Raw genomic sequence first — 10,585 nt, forward strand, 5'->3', positions numbered from 1 at the left:
GTCTCCCGTGGGAGCACACCGGCAGGGGCTGGGGGGCTGGGGCTGCCACTAACACATTCAGCACTGGGAAGCTTCCCTCTTGCCCCTCAGTCACCAGGGCAGGGACCAAAGCCCATGCGGGAGACAGGTGTCTGCCAGCTGCTGGGAGGTTTGAGGACCCACTGTTTACCGCAGCCTCCCTCACGGGAGAGGGAGCCCCAGGCTTCAGCACAGCGGCGCTGGACAGCTCCCCACCTTCCCGAGGAGCCGTTCCCGCAGCCCAGAAGGCATCGGAGTCCAGCTGCCCCAGCCCCAGCCCCACATGCCCCCCAGGAGGGCGCGGCAGGGATGAGGGCCACCATCTGAGGGCCTGCACTGCTCTCCCCGGAGACTGGAGGGATGGCAGGAGGCAGCTGGCTGCCAGTGGGACCAACGAGGGGCACTCCAGTGCAGAGAGCAGGGGCCCCAAGTATCCTAGGGGTTGGGGGTCAAGGGTCAGGAATGAGGAGCGGGAAAGGTCACAGTTCTCTCCATGTGGGGTCCCGCCAGCATCAGCATCACCTGACCTGCAAGGTGGACACCCAGGTGAGGACCCAGGGCCCAGTCCCCGCCGTCCGCCAGGTGTGGCAGCAGAGGGGCCGGTCATCGGAGACGCGGGCTCCAGGAAACCGCCAGAGTGAAAACCCACCGTCTGCTGGGATTTCTGGGGGTTTGGGAATCGTGTCCACGTTTTGGGGCAACGATGACGGGTCTGGCCTTCTCAAGTTTCTCTTTCAGACCCAGGCACCAAAATATTCACAGCTAAGCGTGACTGGGGTTATCGGGGGCGGGGGGGGGGGGGCGGTGAACTGGAATGGGCCGCGTGTCCTGGAGCTGGGGTGGGCTCTCCTCTCTCTGTGTCTGAAAATACCTGCACACAGGGAACATGAGACACTGTGCCCAGGACAGTCCCAACTGTGGTCCCAGGAACCAACTCAGGGTCCCCACCCTGGGGGGCCCCCAGGACAAAGGAAGCTACAGGCTGGGTGGCAGCAGTGGGAGAGGTGAGCCCAGCAGGGCCACGGGCAGAGCAGGGTCATGTCCCAGGGCACGGTGACATCCTGTGGCAGAGGGAAGAGGCAGGAGAGCCCCTTACCCACCCGGTGCCTTTGGGGTGGGGACATCACCTGTCCAAGGCCTCAGGACTGTGCCCCTCTCCCCCCGCGGCCCCTGGGCAGGCACAGCTGGACTGGCCCAGCTTCACCACAATCCCCACACACCCTGAAACAAGCTCCACAAAATCCCACCTCCAAGGGGTGAGCACACACAGCACAGCTCCTGGTTTCTCCCCAAGGCCACCTGCCCAGAGGAGGGCCATTCCAGGCCCCTTGGCCCCCCCGAGACCCAAAGGTGACACAGGCTCCCCTGCTCAGCCCCAACCAAGCACGTTCCCACCCATCATTACACCTGAGCCGGAATGGGGAAACTGAGGCACGGAGACACGTGACTATCCGACAGCAGAGCCTGGGCTTCACCAAACACCGGGTGGGGCTGCCTCAGGGACCTCAGGATCACAGTGCTCCGTGCCTTTGGGTCTGGGATGGGACGGCCTGCCCAGCTCCCTGACTATGTGCAGGTGCCAGGGGGCTGCACACAGCTGAATGGTCCCAGGGACTCAGCTCCTTACCCACACCTGGAGAGCAGAGGCTTGCCCCTCACACAGGCGCCAAGCCACACTCGCTCCCTGAATCCCCACGGGCACCCGCCAAGTGCCACCCAGGCTATCCCCAGGCTCTTCACCAGACAAGTGGGGGGGGGGGGTGCAGCAGGGCCTGTGGCTCCCAACCCAGGAAGGGGCTTCATCTGGCCCTGTCCACCTGGGCTCCAGCTTGGGGCAGTCACCGCCCAAGGAAGCTGGACACGTGAGCTCAACCTGCCCATGGACCAGTTTCAGACAGAATGAGACCGCGGCCACCTATGGCCAGTGCCTTTCCAATCTCAGCTCAGCCCAGGGGAGAGGTCTCCTGTCCAGGGACACAGCCAGCCAGGGCTCAGGCGAGCTCCAACCAGGCCAGCCCAGGCAGCGTCCCAGGGTCACCGACTCTGGCCTCGTGGCCCGTGCCCTAAGCTGAAGCTGGTCAGACAGAGAGGGGGTCAGGCTCCGGGACAGCCCCCCCACCCAGCATGCAGGGCCCCCCAGGCACTGCCTCCTTGGCCCCTCCCATTCCAGCCCTGGGCCCAAGCCAGTGGCTGCCCAGCGGATCTGGAGTTAGCCGGGGACATGGGCCAACACCCCCCTCACAGATGCTTCATTCCTCTGGGCAGCCTTACTGCCTCCGCAAACCGCCCACGGCACTAAGATGGAGCAGCAGACTGACGTGTCCCCAGGCTCCAGCCACGTCACTCAGGCCACACAAGCCATTTAGGCTGCCTCCCACCTCTGCCCTGGGGCCAGGAGGGCCAGACCTGCCCCCAGGACTCTGGCCCAGCCTGAGCACAGAGTGGGCGACAGTGATACTGGAGCTCTGGGAGCCCCCATCACCATGCAGGCCACGAGCCCCTGCTCCCGGGGCTCTCCCTTACCCCAGCTCACAGCCCAGAACGACAGGCCTGGAATCTTCCATTCACCCTTGGCCAGGCCCGCGGGCAGGGCCCACAGGAGGTCCTGTGGGGGGACAGCCAGTCCCAGGCCCCTGTGCAGAGGAGGACTTGGTAGCCCTCTCGGGGAGCGGCTCTGTCCTCGAAGGCCAGCATCCCAGCCGGGGTGGATGTCCTCAGGATGCATGCCGGGATCTACATGCACTGACCTGTGCAACCCTGGGAATCCACCCGAAGGCAGTCATCCCAGAGCACAGGGAGGAAACTGAGGCCCAGCGTGTCCTCCAAGGCTCCAGGGATGAAATGAACACCCGGGAAAAATCCCGCGGAAGAAAAGGGCCCTTCTCTGGAGCCACTGCAGCGGGGGTGGGGGCTCCCAGCTGCCTGCTCGGAACACTGGCCGCTCAGAGGCTGCAGACCGGGCCCCGGCCGCCTCTCAAGGCCCAGCCCACACAATCCCTGCTTTGTCCCGGGCCCCTGCCCAGCCCAGCCTCCATCTTGTCCAGAGTCCAGGCAGCTGGCCAACCTGCAGGCACCCCTGGGGCAAGGCCTCAGGCAGTTTGGCCATCCCTGGCCAGGACCCGGGCCAGGCTCACGGAGGCCCACCCTGGGCCTGCCACCCAGTGCTAGGACACATCAGCCACCCGCGGATGACGGCGGGGCTGACCGGGCCCCAGGGAGCGTGATCGGAGCTGCAACCTGGGGACGGCAGATCTCCTGCATGCAAGAGGACTTCCTGCAGAGACCCAAGCAGCACAAGGGATCCCCACCCAGAGGAGCCAGGGGTCCCTCCCCTCCCACAAGACCCAGATGGGTCCTGACAGATGCCGGCTGCTGTCCTCCCGCCAGACCCCAGGCACAATGGATGAGCCCAACACCGTTCCCAGCCATCAGAGCCTCGCAGAAGCTGCTGTGGGGCCCTCTGCTCCAAGCGCCTCAGCTGCTGACTGCAGAGCCCAGGGGGCAGTCCTCGAGCTGGGCCTCAAGGACCCAGACCCAGAACTGCCCATCAGGCTCTGAGGTGGCCACAAGGGGCTGGCCCTAGGCCTTGGCCAGGTGACTAGAGAAGTAAACCCATGTGAGGCACACACGAGCCATAGGCAGGAAGCAAGGTCTCTCTTCGGCCACAAGCTCCTACACTCCCCTCACTCACTGTGTGGCCACAGGCCGTGTGGCGTCCCCTATTCAAGGAGCTCCAGGCTGTGGGGACACTGTCTGCCTCAGGCTGGGGCAGGCAGAGGGCCCTGGAGCCCGGGGAACTCCAGGCACAGCCCCACAGCAGTGCACACGGGCCGGCCACCTCCTCTCGGCATCACCACCCAGCTGAGGTGCTGACTTCTGAGCAGCCTGACCTTCCCAGGTCCCCAAAGAAGCAGGTTCTGTGCCCAGTGGCCTTGAAGGCACAGGTGCTCTCCAAACGGGAGCACCAGGTAACCTGAAGGTGCCCTAACTGCTCCTGACAGTCCTAGCCATGGACCCTACAACTGTCCCCCCAGACGCGGGCAGCACGGCCAACCTGAGCCACCTCAGCATCCAGCCTCTGACCTGAAAGGCCTGTGTGTCTGCTCCAGGCACCCTCGGGTGCCACGTGCCAAGCGGGCTGCTGCACAGGCAGGGAGGGTGTGAATGGTGCGGGGACCTGGCCCACACCTGCCTCTTCTTCCTCCCCTCCTCTTACATTTTCAGGCCCAGAGGTCACCCCACAGACAAACACTGAGGGTGGCAAACAGGAGAAGAAACAGCCAGAGGAAGGTGCACACAGTGGGGAGGGCGCACGTGCTTGCGCCCATGACCAGGAGCTGGCTCAGGCCAGTGCTGGGGAGACGCTGGTGTGGGCAGCAGGGGGCCCTGGCGTCCTGCAGCACGGCCTTCACGTGCTCCACTAGTCCTGGAGGGGGCCGGTCAGGGAGTATCTGGGGGGTGGGCGTGGGGGGGCGCACAGGGAGCCAGCCCTGGAGGCCCCAGTCCACACATGCCCCCCACGCCAGGCCAGGCCCATCGGCCACCAGCAAGGACCTGGAGCCTCTCGGAAGCGCCCCCCACCCGTGCCCTCCATCCCAGGACAGCCCGGGCGCCTGCCCATCCAGGGCATTCACCCCGGGAGCCCCGGGACTTTGCTGGAAACAGGCTGCCCTTGGTGGGAACCTCGGGGCTAGGGCCAGGGCAGCGAGCTTCGTGTGGAAAGTGAGGGCCGGGTCTGGCGCTGCCTATCGTGTGCGGTGGGAGCAGCCCGCCCTGGGCGGTTCTAGAGCCAACTCTGCGTGGGGCAGTGGGGGGGCTGGCAGGGCAGGGCAGAGGCTGAGGTGTACACGATCAGAAGGAACTCCGGGCTCTTCCTGCGTTACGCTGAGAGCCCTGGGGGTCGCCGGGTTTCAGGGAACCCACAGCTCAGACGAACCCACAGCCAGAGTCACGCCCGGCAGCACCCGGTCCTGCAAAGAGCAGTCCTCACCTCTACACTTTCGCCCGGGCTGTGCCCTCTGCCTGGCAGGCCCTTCCTGGTACACAGGCCCCTGCAGAGCCTGTCCCCACTGCCAGTGGTGAGGCAGACAGGACCTGTGACAATTCACAGGTGCTCAGAGCCACTGTGGGCCACAGTGGTCAGGGGCCACTCTGGAAACAGGGTCCTAGGGCTCTGCCTGCACCAGGCCCTCCCACCCCTGCCTGCAGGAAACTGCCCATCTTTCCAGGCACAAGCCCCATCGCCCGGGATCCACAGGGACGCCCACTCAGAGCTGGCCCCCCCCGGAAGGCAGGGGGTTCCTGGGGGAGGGCCTGCACCCCGGGAGGAGGGCTGGAGTGGTGTCTGTCACTCAAAGTCACTAACAGGGTGCTGAGAGACACTGCATCGGGGTGGGGGAGACAGGCAGGGGCTCCCCCGTGCCCCTCCCCTCAAGCCCTGCCTGCAACGATTTGAGGACAGGTCCTGTTTCCTGGGACTTTCACACCAAGCCCGTGAGCTGAGCGGACTGTGCTTTCCTCCCGGCCCCAAGGAGCTGCTGTCCTTGACCAAGGCTCTGCGTCTGAGCCAGTTTCCGTGCTCGTAAAGCAGGTTAGAGAGACCGAGGCCAGGCCAGGTGCAGGAGGGGCAGCCTCCGGACTCAAAGCGAGGCCGACGTGGCCTGGCCGTGGCAGTGGCCATCAGACACCATAATTGTCCACATGCAGTCGGCATTCTCGGACCCACTCACCCTGCTCTGTCCACCTTCACCCTATACCCCAAGACCAGCCCATGCAGCACCCCACGGCACCTCCAGGCAGGCTCCTCAGCCAGACCCCTCCCTCTGCTGCTCTGCCTCTGCTCGCATCCTGCTCTGAGCTGAGCACCATCCAGCTCCCAGCCCTGGTCACCCCCGGGTCTGCCAGACGCTCCCTCCAGCTCACCTTTCTCTCTCCCTCTCTCACCTGCCTCTCCCCCAGGTTGCCTGTCCCATCTTCACGGGCTCCCCCTACCCTAGGACTTCTCTCCAGCCTGCCTGCCACCAGCTCCCCACATTAATTCTCCTAAAGGTCTCCTGGGAACCTGGAGGAGGACACCCCAGGTCCCTTGGCCCAGGAGCCCAGGCTCTTCCCACTGGTCCACCCACCATCCTGAGAGCCCAGCCAGCTGAGCAACCTGGCTCCTCACTCCCACCTCCTCTCTTTAGCTCCACTGACCCCTGAGCCCTGCTCAGCCACCTCCTCTCATGTCCTGCCCACCAGAAGGGTTTCCAAGGGCAGGCTGCCCAACTTACTGTGTACCCCGGCTCCCAGAGCAGCTCCCAGAGCCTTCCGCCCCCCGCTCCCCCTAGGGGCCCACACCTCCTCCCCAGGGGTCCTTCTGGCTTACACCCTATGGGAGCTGAGCCCACCGGGCTTGCTGCACTCTGGTGTGGGCAGGGCTGCACCCTCCTCTGCTTCCTGGGACTGGAGGGATGAAGGCCTCACGGCCTATGCGACCCACCCTCCTGGATCTGGCCATCCCTGCCTGGGCCCTCTGGGGGTGCCTCCCATCCCCCATCCCAGCTGAAGAAGCCTTTCCCCGATGAGGGAGAGGCTAGGCAGAGCCTCAGCAGTGGGCTCCTCCCTGCACAGTGTCGCCTGCCCCATCACCCCGAAGCCCATCTCGCCACCAGAAACCACGATGGCCGCTGGAGCCTCCTCAGGGCTGCCTGCTGAGGCCACTTCAGGCCGTCGAGGACAGCTGTGCAGAGGAGATGGGGGCAGAGGGGAGACAACCCTGTGACCATGGCCCAACCCCAACATGAGTGACAGGACCCCTCGCTGAGCCCACACTGCACAAGCCAGACGGCACTCCCCGCCACAGCCAACACACAGCAGGGCAGACCGGACCCTGCCGTCCAGCGGGCAGAGGCCAGCAGCTCTGCCCACACCTGCACTCCGCACTGGGCAGCGTCCCCCACCCCTCGTCCGATGCTCCAAAGGGAGCATTTTGTGGCAAAGCAGCCAGGCCCACCTTCCAACAGTCCCTGGCTTGGAACAGATGGCAGAGAGGCCCAGTTGCCCCAGGCCACTCCCAGTGCCCGACAGCCCCTCAGGGCCGCAGCTCCTGCTTTACAGGACTCAGGCAGAGAGCAAGGGGCCTGAGGTGACCCCGAGACAGGAGAGCCAGCCTGGTTGGAAGGTGCCCACCCGCGGCCCCCACTAAAGGCTCCTGGCCCCCAGCCTGGCCTCTGGCTAAAGTCAGCCATTTACCTCTGGATGAAAGGACAGGCCTGGGAAATCGCAGCTCTCTCGGCATGTGGTGCCGACGACCAGCCTGCAAGTCGAGTGGCCAGGCCAGGCACCCGCACACGTGGAGGCCCCAGGTCCACCAAACTCCGGGGGACCCTCCAGGAGACGAGCGGAGGGAAGCAGGCCGGCCAACCGTCAGCGAGGCCAGAGGGGACACGGGACTAACAGACCCCCGCCCCCCAGGAGGGCACCTCAACGAGGCCAGCGAGGTTTTACTCCAGGGGAGGGGCTGCCGGCTCCGAGCGCCCCTGGAGCTCGTTTCCAAACCGCACACGGTGTCCCGCTGTTGACACACACCCTTTTGTGTTCGTCATTGTTAATTACAGTGGGGACCTCCTGTAATTAACTGTGCAACAGTCTAACTCAGTGCGGAGAGCGGGGACCAGGCCTGCCCACGGCGAGGCCGGCGCGGCACCGGGTGCAATCGTCCCTGTCATCGCTTACGCGCCGATGTTTCCTTAGAGCGCTTCATCGGTACAATAATCAGGTTATTCCACTGCCTCCCGCATTCTGCCGGCCCAGGCCCTTCCCCCACCGGGGATTCTCCGACCACAGCAGTTCCTCCCAGGAAACATGCGTAGTTTGAACTCTGTGGAGCCCCGGCCGGGTGCCTCTCCCCGCTCCTGACCCGGGCCAGGCCATCCCCACTCCCGATGACACTGTCCTAACTGCCAGAGGCCCCTGGGGGCTTCAGCGGCTGTGTGAGGGCGTCTGTCCATCCAGGGTGGACACAGGGGCAGCCTGGGCCCCCAGCCCAGGCACCTCAGGCTCGCTGCTTACATCACAGCCACTGCCCGCTGCTGAGAGAGCGGGACCTGGCCCACTTTCCTCCCAGACACCACCCTCGGGCTCTCCCTCTACGGCACCCGGGGGGGCTCTGGGAAGGCCTGCGGCACCGGCTAGAGCAGCTGCCACCCAGGCCCGGCTCTGCACGGGTGGTGGCCCTGCCGCACCCTCCTCCCTTCCTCTGCTCCCCGCACTGCCCTGGGTCTGAGCAGGGAGATCACTGCCCATCGGACCCCTGGGCGCCAGGAGAGGCCCATCCTGGGAGAAGAAAGAAAATGGCTGAGCCCAGCCTCCCACAAAGCGACTGAACATCAGCCAGATGAGGGGCCCGGCGGCCTGGCTGGGACCGAACCGGGTCCCTGGGGGCCCCTGGGGCCTCCCGCAGGCCTGGGGCTGCTCCAGGCCCCGAGCGCCCGGCCCGGCCCGCGCCGGCCGCCTCCCTCCCCCGGGAGCGCGTGTCGCAGGCGCTCGGGGCGGGCGCGGGGCGGGGAGCGGCGCTGTCCAGCCTTCAGGCCCGAGCGCTCCCCGTCCCCGCCGCGGAAGGGGTCCCGGCCGGGCCAGCGCGGCCCCGCGGCCCGCAGAGCGCGCGGGGCGGGCGCCCGGCGCCGGGGTCGCGGCCGGGGGCGCGGGCCGGGCGCAGCTGCTGGGGGCACGCCTATTAGCGCGGCCGCGGCAGACGGCAGATGGGCGCCCGCCGGCCCCCTCCCCCGCCGCACAATGGGCCCGGCCGCTCGGGCGCACAATGCGCGGGGCCGCGCACCTGCAGCCGGGCGAGGGGCGCTGCCCGGGCCCGTGCGCCCCCGGCCGAGCCGCGTGTCCTTGGGCCGCGCCCGGCGCACCGCAGCCGCGCGGCCTGCGCGACTCCGAGGCGGGACCCGGCGCCCGGCCGCCCATTGTTCGCGGCCGCCGGCCGGAGCTGGGCCGGGCCTGCAGCGCCGCGCGCGGGGCGGCCTCCCGCCCGGGCCCCCTCGGCCGCCGCGGGTCTGTGCGCCCCTGCGCTCCGGGCCTCCCCGCGCCCCGGTCCCTCCGGATGCCCCGGCGCCCCGGCCTCCCCAGGCCCCCCCGGCGCCCCCGGGTGCCCGCGCCCGCCGGGCCCCGCCGCACGCACCTGTCTGCCCCTTGCCCAGCGTCTTCTCCAGCCGGTAGGGCCCCACATACTGCGCGTGCTGCGCCCCGCCGCCGTCCTTCCCCGTCGATGTCATCGCTCCCGGGCCCGGCGCCGGCGAGGTGGGCGCCCCGGGCGGGCGGCGGCGGCGGCGGCAGGGAGGGGCCGCGTCGGGCCGCGTCGGGCCGCGTCTGTCCGTCCGTGCGTCCGCTGAGCCGGGTTGGCGGCGCCCGGTGGGCCGCGCTCGCTCCGCGCCCCCCGCGCCCCCCGCGCCTTCCCGCGCCCCGCGCCCCGCACCGCTGCGGCCCGCGGCGCTGCCTCCGCCTCTGCGAGGGGACCGGGCGGGCGGGGATCGAGGCTGCCGCCGCCGCCGCCGAGGCCCGCGCCCCGCGCCCCCCGCGCACGCCCGTCAGTCGGTCCGCGGCCGAGCCGACGAGACCGGCCGAGCCGAGCCGAGCAGACCCGAGCCCGAGCGGCTGCCGCGGCGGCGCCCGCGAGTGGCTCGCGCGCCGGCCAATCAGCGGGCGCGGCCAATCAGCGGCGCCCGCGTCCGCCGCCCCGCCCCCGCCGCCCGGCCGCCGCGAGCGCTCGGGGAGCTGGGTCCCGGAGGCGCGTCCCGGGCGAGGTCCGGGCGGGTCCGGGGCGAGTCCGCGGCGGGGCGGGGTGCGGCCGTGTCCAGCCCCCGCCCGCCTGCGCGCCTGCTCTCAGAGCGCCCCGGGGCGCTGCGGGCTGCGGGCCGCGGGGCGGGGGCGCGCAGGGCGCGCGGGGCGGGGGCGCGCGGGGCTGCTGGGCCGGGTGCGGGCGGACGACCCGCGGCCCCGGCTCCCCGCGCGGTGCCTGCTGCCCGCGGCCGCCGGCGTCGGGGGGACTTTCTCGCCCCCTCCGCGGGGGCGCGGGGCCGAATCGTGACCCTGCGCCCCCCGAGGCCGTGCCCGGGACGCTGCCCCGTGCGCTCCGTTTCCTCGGGTGTAGCAACGTGACCAGCGCAGCGAGGTCAAAGGATTCACCCGAGATCACCCAACAGGGGCCCCCCGGGTGCGGGTGCGGGTGCGGGTGGGGTGGGGTGGGGTGGGGGGCGGGTCCCAGGCCCTCGCGCGGACCCTTCTTGCGCCTGGTCGGGGGTGGGCCCGGGTGCGCGGGCACCCAGGGCTCCCGAGGGGCGTCTGCAGAGGCGGCCGGACCTGTCTTGTAGAAAAGCCCTCGCGCCTGCAAAGGGGGGGGAGGGGGGAGGGAGGAGGGGTGCCGGCGGCAGGGAGCCCAGAACCCTTCCGACGTTGGGGTCCCGCAGCCCCTGGGTCCCCGGCCCACTGGGTTCCTGGCCGTGGCGCGGGGTGCGCGGCCAGGTCTCACCTGTACCTTCTCCGATGGTCTCACCTGTACCTTCTCCGATGCCCTCACTCCCTG

The 10,585-nt window shown here is 68.9% G+C and overlaps 1 protein-coding gene across 1 annotated transcript in view; it reads right to left on the bottom strand.

The window, feature by feature from the left end:
* BRSK2 (BR serine/threonine kinase 2) overlaps positions 1–9,278 on the bottom strand; it is a gene marked incomplete at its 5' end in the record, with an annotated part of 51,463 nt that extends 42,185 nt beyond the window's left edge. The window contains one exon of the mRNA XM_081153674.1: positions 9,185–9,278. Coding sequence (XP_081009800.1) covers positions 9,185–9,278 — 94 coding nt within the window. The remainder of the gene's footprint in view (positions 1–9,184) is intronic.
* Positions 9,279–10,585: the final 1,307 nt, after the last annotated feature.

The sequence above is a fragment of the Miniopterus schreibersii genome (genome assembly GCF_964146895.1).
Source record: "Miniopterus schreibersii genome assembly, chromosome: 12".
Classification (NCBI taxonomy): domain Eukaryota; kingdom Metazoa; phylum Chordata; class Mammalia; order Chiroptera; family Miniopteridae; genus Miniopterus; species Miniopterus schreibersii.